Below are 18053 nucleotides of genomic sequence, written 5' to 3'. Positions count from 1 at the left end.
TGTCAAGGAAAACACAGGTGTGCGTAGATGTTTGAAAGGGGAGTCATGTGATGTCAGCTCCGATCCCTAAGCCTGTTTCTATGGCAGCCACCGAGTAAGTGCTGGGCTACGCACAGACTGCAGACACAGTGAAAAATCATTGGATGTTGAGTGATTGTGAATGGGATTGCACAGGGTGGGATTTCACTCTGGCTGGGCGGCGTATGCCTGACTACAGGGCTCTTCAAAGTAGCAGCTGTGCAATTAGGTTTGAATTACCCTCACAATACAGTGGGCGCTAATAAAAACACTTACTTTTCCACTCGTATTTGCCAGTAACCCTTCTCCGTGATGGGAATCCAGTGAATTGGACCCTTGTACAGGGTTTCATCTATCCCCCCTAATATCAGTTCTCCTCCATATTGAAAATCATCTTCTCTGAGAAAGAATACAAAGTGTTGTTATTGTTAGCACAAGAAAATAATATACTGATGTCCCACTCTGTAGTCTAAATTATATTTTATCTGTGAACAGTGTTTAATAATAAATACCAACTTGTTTAAATGAAAGGAAAATATTGGCTTGTCCACTAGATTTTGCTTTATTATCTGGTCAAAGACTGGAACTTCATTACCCACAGCCAGTGAGGGGTATCCAAGGCCCAACACCCCATCAAACTGTGCTAGTTCAAATGTGCGCCCAGGCTCCATCACTGACTGACCAAAATCCTGTGCAGCAATGGTCAAGTTACTGATCTAGATGGGAAAAGAGAAGCACAAATTGCTAGTGTGTAGTAGATATATTATATAAATACAAACAGATAACACAAATACAATAAAAATAATCGGGAAAAAAAACAACTGTGACGTATATTCTTATCTTTGGTAACTAGCAATGTTAGATTAGAAGGCTGACATTATACCGTATTGTTCATTCTATGCGGTACATTTACTAAGATCTATTAAAGATGGAATGTTGTCCATAGCAACCAATTAGATTATATCTATCATCTTCTAGAACAGGGCTGGGCAACACCGGCCCTCCAGATGTTGATGAACTACACATCCCAGCATGCCTTGCATCAGTTTCAGCATGGCCACATAGCAAAACTAATGCAAAGCATCCTGGGATGTGTAGTTCATTAACATCTGGAGGGCCGGTGTTGCCCAGCCCTGTTCTAGAAGGTGCTAAATAAACAAGATGTAGAATCTGATCGGTTGCTATGGGCAACATCCCATCTTCAATAGAACTCCCATCCTTATGTGTCTCACATTTTTTTCACTCCTCCATTTCAGTTGATCCAGACAGAGGTTCCACCCTCCAAAGCACACCGGGGGAATTTGCATCTGGTATTAATCTCCACTCAAGCCAAGCCCAGCACCTAATAGGGTTAGAGGCCAATTTCAAATGATTTGTACTTTTGCCCTAATAATATTCATTGGTTAGGGCCATATGATTTTTTTATTATTATTTTTTTTTACATAAAGAGCTTATCTCGATGAGGGCCAACATGAGATTTTCCACATCCTTTACATTTTTAGTACTAGCCAACCATGCGAGGGGCCGCAGTATACTAATTGTGGTCCATGTGCAACAAAATTAAAATTGACACCCCCAAGGGCCTGAAGAACTCATGTTGAGCTTTTCATAAGTCAACCATTTTCATGTCAACCTTTTACTTGACATGCATAAAGTTGACTTTTTCCATGTTGGCCTTTTGGAGTCGACCTTTTCAATGCTGACTTACTGTAAAAAGCCAAGCTCTCAGAATTAGATCTGCAGCTTTTTTTTTTTTTTTAGAAACCATTTTCTAGATGTTCAGCAGTCCATTAGTGTCACCTAAGCCCTAAAGGGGGGAATACCAACACTGTGATGTGTAGAGCGTAACTTCATGGCGTCACATCGCAGAGAGCTGAATCACCGTCTGAGATGGTATGCTCTAAGAATGAGTTTTGGAGTGCCATGGAATTACATGACATGAAGGGAAGGCCACAATTTTTTTTTAAATCACAGTTTGCATTCCAGTAATAAGGTAATGTTTCTATGCTCAAATGATGTTATTCTAGGAAAACACGGCAACATGTCCCGTATCTCCTTTATTAGGTGTGCCCTGCTATTTACATACTAAGAAGGCCATGTAGGTCTGTGATTTCTCTAGTGATAGACATTCTAGCTGTATATGTACAGTACCCCTTTTACACCAAAACACCGGGTGACATCATCACGGGCCCCAGATCGTCGTGCTGGGGCAAGCCCAGCACCAAGGTAAGCTCCTGGGCTTGCCCCGTGCACCCCCCCCCCACCCCCAGCCCTCGTTCAGGAGGTGCATGGATGCCGCACACAGGCATCCATTCACCACTTCCCCTGCCTCCGCTGCTGTCTGCAGAGTACAGCAGACAGCTGTCCAACCTGCGGACACTGCAGTGTCAGCAAGTTGGGATTCACCCCATTGATGTAAACATGAGCCGGGTCGGATGACCAGGCGTATTCGTCTACAATGCCCTCTACCCAGGTCCTAGCCATGTTAAACCCAGGTCAGGACCTGTGCCCCCTGTGTAGTATATAGGGGAAATCTCCCCCCCCCCCTCCTCCCCAAGATTCATGTTCTTGACTGAGGCTTAAAGCTGTACTGTGCCACATTGGTATAACAACACAGCTTTGGCATATATTACAATCCCTCCATTTATTTTAGAAGACACTTATGGATTTCTGTTCTAGAGCATTCTCAAGCCTCTAGAGACTAGCTCCAAATAAGAGTATCAGGAAAATTATTCCTCCTATTTGATACATATGGGAATAGTTTATCATTGGGATTAGTCGCCATCCCCCATTACCATTTATACTTTCATTCTGTTCACAGATGCAAATATGTTCTTACTACAGTAAATGAACCTACAGCTGAAGTATTTATCTCTCTCACGTGTAAGTACCTGAAGAGTATCTCTGCCGGTTACACCAACTAGTTGTCCAGTGCCATAATGAATAGAAAAGGTTTTCCCGACATGCTTGTATGAAGTGGATAGAAAAGAACTGAATTTCTCATGTACACCTGCAGATAAATAATGACATGCTTACTCAGTGGTCCTACATGTGTAAAAGGATTTACCTACTTTCATAGACTCTAGGGGGTTCATTTACTAAGATGGAAGTTCTATTGAAGACGGACTGTTGCCTACAACAACCAATCAGAATCGACTTCTTATTTATTTAGCACCTTCTAGAAGATAATACAATCTGATTGGTTGCCCATAGCAACATCCCATTTTCAATAGAACTCCCATCTTAGTAAATAAACCTCAGTCAGGATTTCTGGTGGTCAAACTTGGCCTGTGCTATAGAAAATAGTTGTGGTCTGATGACAAATGTGCATATTTTGTGGATTTGGAATTTGTCTACACAATGGGAAATCAGGAATTGTTGAAGCTATGCCTGTATATTAATTAGCTTTTTTTAATTATCCCCTACTGTATGTCCATTTGTTAAATATGATATAAATCAAATAAGCTTACGTACTAAAAATGAATCAATTAGACTGTAGTTTATCTGTTATAATATCCATTACTTTTAGGCTCATTTCAAAGTAACGTAGTTTCACCAAACAAAAGTGCCAATGAGATCTTTCATTTATAATTTACCTAATATATTTCCTATCTTGAATTAAGATGATTATAAACAATAGTATGATACTTTTCCACAAATCTTATCTAAATTATTGTTTGGAACCTTCCATATTATATGAATTTAGAGTTAGGACAAGGGTATGCCGTGTCATATTGGGAGCATGTCACATTATCCTGGAAATTACCCCGAACAGACCATGTAATAACGTCCCTTCTCCTTCACTGTTTGTTCATATGCTGCACATACCTAATGCTGCCATTGAGATGGGCCATGCTGTCAGCCCTGATTCATAGAGCTGGGACACTGAGTGGCATGTAGAAGGCACAGCCCTATTAACCAAATAGCAAGTTCTCAGAGTGTAAAATAAAATAAAAAGTGAAGTAAGCCGAATGTAAAGTTGTGTTCACACGGTGTGATTTTGCTTGCGATCCGGTCGGGAGCGAATCGAACGGAAAGCAAATACATTCGATTTGGACTATACAGTATAGCACAAATCTGTACTACAGATGGAGCTGCTCTCATTGCGACTTCCACCATCTGCCATATACCGCTGCCCACCAGAATGGGGCATGCGCAAGTCAAGACGATCGTGCACCCCACCCTCGGCAATAGACGCGAGAGCGTGTGAGATGCTCACATGTCCACGTCCTGTCACCCGGATCACCATTCGCCAGAAACCTGCGGATGGCGATCTGGCAGCAAGGATGAGAGCGGCCCCATCTGTATATAGTCTAATTTACTGTTTGATTTACACTAAACGGAAACGGGCATCGGGATCGAACCAGCATCAAACAACCGTCCGATGTCCATTCTATTTTAAATCGATTATAGTCAAAACCGACCACAAACTCTCACCGTGTGTACACAGCATTACAGTGTTATGAGGCAACACTGCCAACCATTGGGCTATTGTGGCACCCATTTTAGTACTGTAAGCATTATCATTACATGTATTTGAAAGGTATTTTGGTGAATATATTATAAAAACTCACGGCATGCTTCACTGAAACAGAAAGATGATGGGATCCAGAAATTGGAAGATCCTGTGTCAAAGACCACACTGAAGTTCTGGGGTGGCGTCCCAATGCTGATCACACCATAGTACTGAGCCTGCAGACAGACATTATTTCACCATAATACAGGAAGTTAGATAAAGAAAAGGTACCAACAATTACTGGGCATAAAGTAACCTAAAAGGAGTAGTGGATCAGCGGCTACATTGTTTCTCTGAAACACATGCATTCATTTAACAAAAAACAAACGTGTAGAAAAGTCCCAAGGCGCTATCAGTCCCTGCAGCCTCAATTCCAGATGTAGGACCACTTGGTGTCCTCACTTGTAGATGCTTCCGAAACCAATATAGAATCGATGGCGCTTGACTGGTATGTTCAAAATGTTTCTCAGATAAAAAGGAAACAGACAAAATATGTGTATAAATAACACAGAATACACAATGGTATCAAGGTAGGATAATTCCCCAGGAATGAACCGTACCGAAACTCACAATGAAGTGATGTGCTTAAAGTGTGTAACGGTTTCTTTATTAAGGGTTCACCACTGTGATAAAGATGAGACAGGTACCAAATAATGGGCAATCTGTTGTGCGTACCGTACTCACTGTTTAAACAGGAGTTTTCATGCATATCAAGGTATCTTTAAATGACACATCCCCCGATCACCAATTGCTGTGAAATGGTAACTGCGTACCGTACTCACTACAGATGTAGGTTTTCCACGTATATAAAGGTATCTTTCTGGGTGCAGTCCTTAATTGCAATCAGCTCTCCACAATAACCATACAGGAGATGGTGTACCACAAAGCAAAAAAGAGGACTGGTCTCAGTACCAAAAATTTATTAATAAAACTGCAAAAGTGGCCCAATGGCCATAAACCACAGCTGCAGCAATAAAAACAATAATAAGAACAACAAACTCACTTGCAATCCAACATGTTTCAGCGGTCCCAGCCGCCTTTTTCAAGGATATCAAGTGAGTGAAACTGACAGAGTTTAAATAGTGCTATGGAGGATCCATATCCGGTTTCCCTTAATTAGGGTAATCGGGACACATAGCCTGTGCTGCGATGCATTATAAGCAATGGGCTCCATTAGTAATACTAGCGGGCATAAGTCGAGGTAAACTTGATGTAAAATATAATACTTACTGTGTTAATACACAGCATATATCCTCGCACGTCCTCGTAGCATGACTTCCGGGACGTGGAACGCACGCCCGGAAGTAAAGTGACTAGTGCTTGACCCGCATATGTCTAATGCGGTCAGCATTCAGTGGAACGCACACCCGGAAACGGAGTGTTTAAATGTCCTTCCGCCAGATGAAACGCAAATGGCGGAAGGAGAACGTGAATAGCTATTCCAAGCGATACGGACCAAATTACTTATATGGACATATAAACCAGTTTAATGGTGCTTTAGCTAATGGCACTTAAAAAAATATATAATTTGTTGGTCTATGTATATATGTGGACATACTGGCCAGTAATATATACGGTGCATCAAGAAAATGTGTCCCTCTACTAGGGGCAGGCTATATATGGTTCCTCCATTTACAAAAAATTTAATGACAATACATCATACATTAAAATACATAAATTACAGTTAGACTTATAAGAACCATTTCAATTCAAACTCATGATTAAGGCCGTGGGGAGCCAGGGTGGACAAGTTAAAGATCCACCTCATCTCCGTTTGGGCCAAACGAATATCTCGGTTATTATGACGCCAATTGCATTTAACCACTTCTAACCCCCAAAAACCTGTAATGAATTTAGTAGAGCTATTATGTGTCTCTGCAAAATGCAGGGAGAAAGGGTGATCTTTAAACCCTCTCTTGATGTTCCGTATATGCTCGGCGAGGCGAACCTTTAAATTCCTCTTTGTTTTACCCACGTACAATTTTTCGCAGGAACAGCGAATGGCATAAACTACATAATTAGAATTACAGGTGATGAACTGTTTGGGTTTGATATTGAAATGATTCAATTTAATCTCGGTGAATTTTCTAATGGCAGATGGATATGATCTACACATGGCACAATCGCCACAACGATGAAATCCATTGTTTCGTGTTAGCATTCCCCCTTTATCCATGAATGCGCTATTAACTAGCTTATCTTTCAAATTGGCAGCTCGTCTATAAATGAACTTGGGGGTTTGAGGTAGAATCTTCGTCAGAACAGGGTCTTCAAGAAGTAATTTCCAATTCTTCTTGAAGATATGTTCTATTGATCTATGATAAGCGTTATATTGTGTGTTAAACGCTATAGTATAACCTGTATTCCCTGAAATATTAGCAACTTTGTCTTTGAGTAAATCTTCTCTAGGGAGTGCCCTGGTCTCCTCCAAGGCTCCTTCTAATAGTTTGGTCCCATACCCTTTATTGACAAATTTGTCTTTCATTCTGTTAGCGCTGTTCTCAAAATTAGTAACCGTGGAGCAGTTGCGTTTTAGCCGCACAAATTGTCCTTTGGGGACATTCGAGATCCACCTCTTAAGATGGTTGCTAGAGGGATTAATATATGAATTTGAATCAGATGGTTTGTGGTACACCGTTGTTTCGATTTTATTATCCTCAATGTAAATTCTTAAGTCAAGAAAATTCACCTCCATCTTACTTATATTAAATGTGAGCTGGATATTGAAGCAGTTCTGGTTTAAATATTCACAGAATTTATTCAATTGTACCTCATCTCCCCTCCACACGAACAGTACGTCGTCAATATAGCGCCACCATTGGACCAGGTTCGCCTCCCAGCCGTGCCCATGCCATACCATCAGGTTCTCCCATCTGGCCATGAACATGTTGGCGTAGCTGGGGGCAAACCTGGTCCCCATGGCGGTGCCGACTTCCTGATTGTAAAAAGTACCATTGAAATTAAAATAGTTATTAACAAGGATGAACTCAATACCTTGTGTAAGTAAGTCCTGTAGATCAGGGGACATTTCTGTCTCTAAAAGGGATTGTTTGACTGCCTGTATCCCATCAGTATGCCTAATGATGGTATAAAGGGATGTGACGTCTGCAGTTATTAAAAAACATTCATCATCCCATTCTACCGACCGGATTTTATTCAGCACATCTTTAGTGTCCTTAAGATGGGACCTATTGGTTAGCACTATAGGCTGTAAGTGATGGTCTATAAAATAAGATAGATTGGCAGTGATGCTATTTGTGCCCGCCACAATCGGGCGTCCCGGAGGGTTAGTTGCATTTTTGTGAATCTTGGGTAAGAGATAGAGTACTGGAACAGAGTACTCCTCTCTTACCAAGAATTCGGCAGTCTCATTACTAATAGTGCCAAGTGAAACAAAGACCTCAATTAATCTTTTTAGATCAGAGAGAATTCTAAGTGACGGGTCAGTCTTTAATTTCCTATAGGTAATTCCATCGTTTAATTGACGTGACACTTCCATCGTATACATTGATTTATTTAAAACCACCACCGCACCGCCTTTATCGGCGGGTTTAATTATAATACTTGCGTTATTTTTTAGACTATCAATAGCCTCTCTTTCAATAATGCTTAAATTATGTTTCAAAGAGGGCAAGTTATCCTTAAGCACATTCAACTCATTATTGACTTTTTTGAAAAGAGTCAATAAAGCAACCCTTCATATATTGGGGATTAAATAATGAAGGTTTTTTAAAAGGATTGATGGCTTGGTCCATATTAATGGGGTCTTTGTCTGCAAAAAACTTTTTTAATGTAATTTTTCTGATGAATTTATTAACATCCAGGTATAACTCGAAGAAGTTAATAGAATTACTGGGCGCATATTTCAATCCTTTTTGCAAAATGAGGGTTTCTCCTTCTGACAAAACGTGATCACTGAGGTTGTAAATTTTTGTAACATTATCCTCAGGATTGATGGTATTTGGTTGGGTGGGTCTAACAATTTTCTTTTTTCTAATTCTTTTACGTGACCCAGCTCTTTTTCCCCTTTTGGTGGCTTTTTTGAAGGGTAAAACAGGTACTAATTTACTCTCCACGATTGGTGGTTCCTGTCTAAAAAATTATGCCTATTTGTCTGGTGGTTCAAATGATTGAATCTATTGTGTGAAGAGAAATGTTCAACCCAGTTTGGTTGTTCCTCCCTTCTATTTTCTCTACCCCCAAAAGTTTGTTGAGTGGGAAAAACAGGATCATTTTTCCTACTGTCCCAGCTCCGAAATGTATTTCTCACTGGTACCCTTTTCCAGGTTCTGGAATTTTGAGCCCTCGGAGTCCGCTGTGGTTGCGGAGTCCTAGGTTGAATAGGGTTTGACCTCAGTACTTCACTATATAGCGGTTTCAATCTCATGGGTGATTGTAAATAAGGATGTCTATTTCTAGACTCTTTCCTAGGGGCATGGCCACCCGTGATAGGCCGACGCCGTCCATCTGGTGGCCCTGGACCGGGTCTCCCAGACTGAACGTCATCTTTCACCCCATCAGCAGCGGCCCTGTCCCTTTGGAACTTTTTTTGTTTCCTTTGCATGAGTTCTCTTTCATGTTTTTGAAGTTTTAACTTAATTCTACTCTCTAGTTCTACTCTCTAAAGCACCATTAAACTGGTTTATATGTCCATATAAGTAATTTGGTCCGTATCGCTTGGAATAGCTATTCACGTTCTCCTTCCGCCATTTGCGTTTCATCTGGCGGAAGGACATTTAAACACTCCGTTTCCGGGTGTGCGTTCCACTGAATGCTGACCGCATTAGACATATGCGGGTCAAGCACTAGTCACTTTACTTCCGGGCGTGCGTTCCACGTCCCGGAAGTCATGCTACGAGGACGTGCGAGGATATATGCTGTGTATTAACACAGTAAGTATTATATTTTACATCAAGTTTACCTCGACTTATGCCCGCTAGTATTACTAATGGAGCCCATTGCTTATAATGCATCGCAGCACAGGCTATGTGTCCCGATTACCCTAATTAAGGGAAACCGGATATGGATCCTCCATAGCACTATTTAAACTCTGTCAGTTTCACTCACTTGATATCCTTGAAAAAGGCGGCTGGGACCGCTGAAACATGTTGGATTGCAAGTGAGTTTGTTGTTCTTATTATTGTTTTTATTGCTGCAGCTGTGGTTTATGGCCATTGGGCCACTTTTGCAGTTTTATTAATAAATTTTTGGTACTGAGACCAGTCCTCTTTTTTGCTTTGTGGTACACCATCTCCTGTATGGTTATTGTGGAGAGCTGATTGCAATTAAGGACTGCACCCAGAAAGATACCTTTATATACGTGGAAAACCTACATCTGTAGTGAGTACGGTACGCAGTTACCATTTCACAGCAATTGGTGATCGGGGGATGTGTCATTTAAAGATACCTTGATATGCATGAAAACTCCTGTTTAAACAGTGAGTACGGTACGCACAACAGATTGCCCATTATTTGGTACCTGTCTCATCTTTATCACAGTGGTGAACCCTTAATAAAGAAACCGTTACACACTTTAAGCACATCACTTCATTGTGAGTTTCGGTACGGTTCATTCCTGGGGAATTATCCTACCTTGATACCATTGTGTATTCTGTGTTATTTATACACATATTTTGTCTGTTTCCTTTTTATCTGAGAAACATTTTGAACATACCAGTCAAGCGCCATCGATTCTATATTGGTTTCGGAAGCATCTACAAGTGAGGACACCAAGTGGTCCTACATCTGGAATTGAGGCTGCAGGGACTGATAGCGCCTTGGGACTTTTCTACACGTTTGTTTTTTGTTATTTGTCTACCTGCACTTTTGAAATATTGTCCTAGGCTGCCATCATGTTTGTTCATCGAAGCACACGGCATCAACATATTGATGCCGTATTTTCACTTGAAAAAATTGGGGATATTGAGATTTTAGATGATACTCTGGATAATGTAATGTCTAAATTAGAAAAAACCTTACTTAAGGAGAGTCGACTGTGGTGGGAAGTGACCACGCTTGAGAAATATCTCACTGTTAAACTTATCCCTAAGGGACTCCAGATTGCAAAAAAGGCTGCATTCGGTGACCCTTCAGAGAAGTTTACCCAGAGATGGGAACAGATCCTAAGTATCTGCTCCACCTCACTTATGGAACTCATTATCCATGAAAGAAAATTAGAAATGGAAGAAGTAGAGGCAAACATTGGAAAGTTAGAGGCCCTACTCGATCCCTTCAAGAATCAAATCGAATATAAGGAACTAGAGAGTAGAATTAAGTTAAAACTTCAAAAACATGAAAGAGAACTCATGCAAAGGAAACAAAAAAAGTTCCAAAGGGACAGGGCCGCTGCTGATGGGGTGAAAGATGACGTTCAGTCTGGGAGACCCGGTCCAGGGCCACCAGATGGACGGCGTCGGCCTATCACGGGTGGCCATGCCCCTAGGAAAGAGTCTAGAAATAGACATCCTTATTTACAATCACCCATGAGATTGAAACCGCTTTATAGTGAAGTACTGAGGTCAAACCCTATTCAACCTAGGACTCCGCAACCACAGCGGACTCCGAGGGCTCAAAATTCCAGAACCTGGAAAAGGGTACCAGTGAGAAATACATTTCGGAGCTGGGACAGTAGGAAAAATGATCCTGTTTTTCCCACTCAACAAACTTTTGGGGGTAGAGAAAATAGAAGGGAGGAACAACCAAACTGGGTTGAACATTTCTCTTCACACAATAGATTCAATCATTTGAACCACCAGACAAATAGGCATAATTTTTTAGACAGGAACCACCAATCGTGGAGAGTAAATTAGTACCTGTTTTACCCTTCAAAAAAGCCACCAAAAGGGGAAAAAGAGCTGGGTCACGTAAAAGAATTAGAAAAAAGAAAATTGTTAGACCCACCCAACCAAATACCATCAATCCTGAGGATAATGTTACAAAAATTTACAACCTCAGTGATCACGTTTTGTCAGAAGGAGAAACCCTCATTTTGCAAAAAGGATTGAAATATGCGCCCAGTAATTCTATTAACTTCTTCGAGTTATACCTGGATGTTAATAAATTCATCAGAAAAATTACATTAAAAAAGTTTTTTGCAGACAAAGACCCCATTAATATGGACCAAGCCATCAATCCTTTTAAAAAACCTTCATTATTTAATCCCCAATATATGAAGGGTTGCTTTATTGACTCTTTTCAAAAAATAGTCAATAATGAGTTGAATGTGCTTAAGGATAACTTGCCCTCTTTGAAACATAATTTAAGCATTATTGAAAGAGAGGCTATTGATAGTCTAAAAAATAACGCAAGTATTATAATTAAACCCGCCGATAAAGGCGGTGCGGTGGTGGTTTTAAATAAATCAATGTATACGATGGAAGTGTCACGTCAATTAAACGATGGAATTACCTATAGGAAATTAAAGACTGACCCGTCACTTAGAATTCTCTCTGATCTAAAAAGATTAATTGAGGTCTTTGTTTCACTTGGCACTATTAGTAATGAGACTGCCGAATTCTTGGTAAGAGAGGAGTACTCTGTTCCAGTACTCTATCTCTTACCCAAGATTCACAAAAATGCAACTAACCCTCCGGGACGCCCGATTGTGGCGGGCACAAATAGCATCACTGCCAATCTATCTTATTTTATAGACCATCACTTACAGCCTATAGTGCTAACCAATAGGTCCCATCTTAAGGACACTAAAGATGTGCTGAATAAAATCCGGTCGGTAGAATGGGATGATGAATGTTTTTTAATAACTGCAGACGTCACATCCCTTTATACCATCATTAGGCATACTGATGGGATACAGGCAGTCAAACAATCCCTTTTAGAGACAGAAATGTCCCCTGATCTACAGGACTTACTTACACAAGGTATTGAGTTCATCCTTGTTAATAACTATTTTAATTTCAATGGTACTTTTTACAATCAGGAAGTCGGCACCGCCATGGGGACCAGGTTTGCCCCCAGCTACGCCAACATGTTCATGGCCAGATGGGAGAACCTGATGGTATGGCATGGGCACGGCTGGGAGGCGAACCTGGTCCAATGGTGGCGCTATATTGACGACGTACTGTTCGTGTGGAGGGGAGATGAGGTACAATTGAATAAATTCTGTGAATATTTAAACCAGAACTGCTTCAATATCCAGCTCACATTTAATATAAGTAAGATGGAGGTGAATTTTCTTGACTTAAGAATTTACATTGAGGATAATAAAATCGAAACAACGGTGTACCACAAACCATCTGATTCAAATTCATATATTAATCCCTCTAGCAACCATCTTAAGAGGTGGATCTCGAATGTCCCCAAAGGACAATTTGTGCGGCTAAAACGCAACTGCTCCACGGTTACTAATTTTGAGAACAGCGCTAACAGAATGAAAGACAAATTTGTCAATAAAGGGTATGGGACCAAACTATTAGAAGGAGCCTTGGAGGAGACCAGGGCACTCCCTAGAGAAGATTTACTCAAAGACAAAGTTGCTAATATTTCAGGGAATACAGGTTATACTATAGCGTTTAACACACAATATAACGCTTATCATAGATCAATAGAACATATCTTCAAGAAGAATTGGAAATTACTTCTTGAAGACCCTGTTCTGACGAAGATTCTACCTCAAACCCCCAAGTTCATTTATAGACGAGCTGCCAATTTGAAAGATAAGCTAGTTAATAGCGCATTCATGGATAAAGGGGGAATGCTAACACGAAACAATGGATTTCATCGTTGTGGCGATTGTGCCATGTGTAGATCATATCCATCTGCCATTAGAAAATTCACCGAGATTAAATTGAATCATTTCAATATCAAACCCAAACAGTTCATCACCTGTAATTCTAATTATGTAGTTTATGCCATTCGCTGTTCCTGCGAAAAATTGTACGTGGGTAAAACAAAGAGGAATTTAAAGGTTCGCCTCGCCGAGCATATACGGAACATCAAGAGAGGGTTTAAAGATCACCCTTTCTCCCTGCATTTTGCAGAGACACATAATAGCTCTACTAAATTCATTACAGGTTTTTGGGGGTTAGAAGTGGTTAAATGCAATTGGCGTCATAATAACCGAGATATTCGTTTGGCCCAAACGGAGATGAGGTGGATCTTTAACTTGTCCACCCTGGCTCCCCACGGCCTTAATCATGAGTTTGAATTGAAATGGTTCTTATAAGTCTAACTGTAATTTATGTATTTTAATGTATGATGTATTGTCATTAAATTTTTTGTAAATGGAGGAACCATATATAGCCTGCCCCTAGTAGAGGGACACATTTTCTTGATGCACCGTATATATTACTGGCCAGTATGTCCACATATATACATAGACCAACAAATTATATATTTTTTTAAGTGCCATTAGCTAAAGCACCATTAAACTGGTTTATATGTCCATATAAGTAATTTGGTCCGTATCGCTTGGAATAGCTATTCACGTTCTCCTTCCGCCATTTGCGTTTCATCTGGCGGAAGGACATTTAAACACTCCGTTTCCGGGTGTGCGTTCCACTGAATGCTGACCGCATTAGACATATGCGGGTCAAGCACTAGTCACTTTACTTCCGGGCGTGCGTTCCACGTCCCGGAAGTCATGCTACGAGGACGTGCGAGGATATATGCTGTGTATTAACACAGTAAGTATTATATTTTACATCAAGTTTACCTCGACTTATGCCCGCTAGTATTACTAATGGAGCCCATTGCTTATAATGCATCGCAGCACAGGCTATGTGTCCCGATTACCCTAATTAAGGGAAACCGGATATGGATCCTCCATAGCACTATTTAAACTCTGTCAGTTTCACTCACTTGATATCCTTGAAAAAGGCGGCTGGGACCGCTGAAACATGTTGGATTGCAAGTGAGTTTGTTGTTCTTATTATTGTTTTTATTGCTGCAGCTGTGGTTTATGGCCATTGGGCCACTTTTGCAGTTTTATTAATAAATTTTTGGTACTGAGACCAGTCCTCTTTTTTGCTTTGTGGTACACCATCTCCTGTATGGTTATTGTGGAGAGCTGATTGCAATTAAGGACTGCACCCAGAAAGATACCTTTATATACGTGGAAAACCTACATCTGTAGTGAGTACGGTACGCAGTTACCATTTCACAGCAATTGGTGATCGGGGGATGTGTCATTTAAAGATACCTTGATATGCATGAAAACTCCTGTTTAAACAGTGAGTACGGTACGCACAACAGATTGCCCATTATTTGGTACCTGTCTCATCTTTATCACAGTGGTAAACCCTTAATAAAGAAACCGTTACACACTTTAAGCACATCACTTCATTGTGAGTTTCGGTACGGTACATGCATTCATTTGATTGAATGATTTACAAACAATTGGAAGAGGTTACTCCTCATACACACAGTTGTGTCAAGACTCAAGTCTCATAATTTTTTCAACAGTTTGTAAAAAAGCCAAAAAGACCACTTGACATTAGGTTTTCCAGGTAGATCTGTAAACTCTATGCTGTAAACCAGTTGTGTAGCAAGGTGCCACGGTGCCCAGAGCAAGGGCATGCGCAGCCTAACATTATACCACGCACCATAATGCCCATTGCACATTTTAGTGAACTTTGTAATGCCTATTACACATAAAGTCACATGCGGTACTGCCAGTTACACATAAGGTCACACCTGATGCCCATTACATACTATATAACAAACCGTAATGCCAATTACTTACTATATAACAAACAGTAATGCCCATTACATACTATATAACACACCGTAATGCCAATTACTTACTATATAACACACCGTAATGCCAATTACTTACTATATAACAAACAGTAATGCCCATTACATACTATATAACACACCGTAATGCCCATCACATACTATATAACACACCGTAATGCACATTACATAATATATAATACACAGTAATGCCCATTACATACTATGTAACACACCCTAATGCCCATTACATACTATATAACACACCGTAATGCCCATTACATAATATATAATACACAGTAATGCCCATTACATACTATATAACACACCGTAATGCCCATTACATACTATATAACACCGTAATTCCCATTACATATATGACACAAGTACCACTTACCTACATGCTCATTGCTAGGCACTTCATGCTCGATCCCAGAGGCTTCATGCTCGATGCCAAGGGGGACTGAAATACAGTAGCTTGTTGCCAAGGGGGACTGAAATTGCTCGTTGCCAAGGGGGACTGAAGTTGCTCGTTGCCAAGGGGGACTGAAATTGCTTGTTGCCAAGTGGGACTAAAGTTGCTCATTGCCAAGGGGGACTAAAATTGCTTGTTGTCAACTGGGGGGGGGGGGGCTCACTGTTGCAGGCACTGTATGCACTGAGAGATAAAAAGAGATTAGGGGCTGAGAGATGGAGGGGAGTGGGAGAGAGGTTTGAGAAAAAGGGGGTAAGAGGAAAAAGTGCAGGAGAGAGAAAAGAGAAGAGAGAGGGGGAGAGAGGAGGGAGGGGTAAGGAGAGAGATGGAGGAGAGAGTAGGGGAGAGAGAGGGGAGCAGGGGTTTGAAATGGATGTGAAAGCATGACAGGCATCACTGACAGGAGGGAAAGGGACAGAAAAAGGAGGGGAGGAAGGGAGCAATGGGATAAATAAAGTTGTGACAGCCAGGTCGCAGAGCCAGGTCTGGGGGGGGGGGGGGGGGGGAGTACGAAAAGACCCAGCTACTCTCTAACCTGTGAAGCGGCTGCAGCCTTTAATCTCTGGCCACAACACGGCCGCTCTGTAGTCTGTGCTGCTGACATTTGACACTCGGCTGCCTGTGTGCAGGGCGGGAGGCTGGAGAAGAGTGGCAGCATTGTAAGAGCAGCCACAGCCTGCATCACGACCCTGCGCCCCCATGGCTTCGGTTCCCCCTGGGCAGAGCAGGGAGCGGGTGGGGGAGGGAGCGGGGGAGCTGGCTGTATGGCTCCGGCGCCCTTTGATGTCCCGGCGCCTGGAGCCCTCCCTGCACCCCCGCAGTAAACTCTCTTCCTGTGCTTTGTTTCACATCTGCACCTCCTTTACCACATCTGTATTCGGGTGTGGTATAACACACCGACAGTCAGGATTCCGACAGTCATTAGCCCAATGTCGGAATCCCGACTGCACAGAGGGGGGGAGCGCAATGAAGCCCCTTGCTGGTTCACTGTGCTCGCAAAGCTGCGGGCACAGTGGCTCGCTGCACTCGCACCCTTTTTTTATTCTCCCTCTATGGGAGTCGTGGACCCCCACTAGGGAGCAGTCGGGATTACGACTTTGGGGTAATGACTGTCAGAATCCCGACTGTCGGTGAGTCGTGCGGCACCCCTGTATTCTTCACTTGTGTTTTATATATATATAATTTGTACTTTGAATGATATGTAACAAGCCAGAGCTGCAGAGTTTTATGGTATCTTGCAAACTGATGATAATGATGATGTTTATACAAATAATCTTTCACTATATAGGTGCATACAATGGCACTTGTATTGTCATCTGCAATACAGTACACATACATCAACATAGTATATAAGGGTTTAAATAAAGTCATTTTATTTTTAAAGAGGAAAAAAAATATTTTAACTAATGTTTTTATAGATTATATTTATTTATGTATTTAATACATTATTATTATTATTATTATTATTATTATTATTATTATTATTATTAGTATTATTAGTATTATTATTATTATTATTATTTTTGTTGTGATGGGTGTATTTATATATTTTTTTTACATTTTTTTTACAGTAACATTGTTCATTGTTATGATAACATTGAATTATCCATAAGATAACTATTCTTGATATTTTTGTTTATTATTCCTTTTTGAAATGTAAATGCCTTTCTTTAAAATAATAAAATTACTCTATTAAGAAAGAGTGAACTAGAATAAGGCCCAAAAAAAAAAAAAAAAATGTTTTTATAGATAACATTGCAATATCATAACTTTCCTTGACATCTAATAGAACAGCTTTGCTTTGAGAGAGAGCATCATTATAGTTCCCAGTGAGCAAAAACTTAAGACTGTTGAGCTGACGGATGGCACTAAATAAAGATAACACTGTTTGTATTAAACTATGATCTAAAAATCCCATTTACTTAAGTAAAAATGAGCAAAACTGGTGGCATTGCAAGCCTCTCAGAATAGAACTGTATCAGTTTGCCTAATTCACAGAAAGTGTGGCTATGTGATCAAACTAAAGCAACTAAGGAGTATGTGCCTGACCACTCAGTAATCAGGATGCGCTCATCTACAGCATGATGGTCGAAATTTTTTAGGTTGACACCATTACGTCGACATTGGGGAAAATGTCGACATGGGTCTATGACGACGTGGTTCTAGGTCAAAAAGGTAATTCGTTCAATAGGTCATTAGTTTGACAGGTCATTAGTCCGACAATGTCTAGATCGACAGTCAAAAGGTCGACATGGGGTTTTTCACTGTTTTTTTACCCGAATGTCAACACAGTCAACATGGACACAGTTTAAAGGGTACCGCATCCCCTGTATGCATAAATAAATATATATG

The 18053-nt window shown here is 40.8% G+C and overlaps 1 protein-coding gene across 2 annotated transcripts in view; it reads right to left on the bottom strand.

The window, feature by feature from the left end:
- LOC146074454 (cathepsin E-B-like) overlaps nt 1-18053 on the bottom strand; it is a 31686-nt gene that overhangs the window by 11074 nt on the left and 2559 nt on the right. For both annotated transcript variants that reach the window (XM_083182529.1, XM_083182530.1), the window contains exons 3-6: nt 4593-4710; nt 2910-3028; nt 535-734; nt 295-417 (exon numbers count right to left, since the gene is read on the bottom strand). In XM_083182529.1, coding sequence (XP_083038655.1) covers nt 295-417; nt 535-734; nt 2910-3028; nt 4593-4710 — 560 coding nt within the window. The remainder of the gene's footprint in view (nt 1-294; nt 418-534; nt 735-2909; nt 3029-4592; nt 4711-18053) is intronic.

Source organism: Crinia signifera, chromosome 4 (genome assembly GCF_055691185.1).
Source record: "Crinia signifera chromosome 4, ASM5569118v1, whole genome shotgun sequence".
Lineage (NCBI taxonomy): Eukaryota > Metazoa > Chordata > Amphibia > Anura > Myobatrachidae > Crinia > Crinia signifera.
The sequence above is the reverse complement of the archived record's forward strand: the minus strand, read 5'-3'. Positions and strand labels throughout refer to the sequence as shown.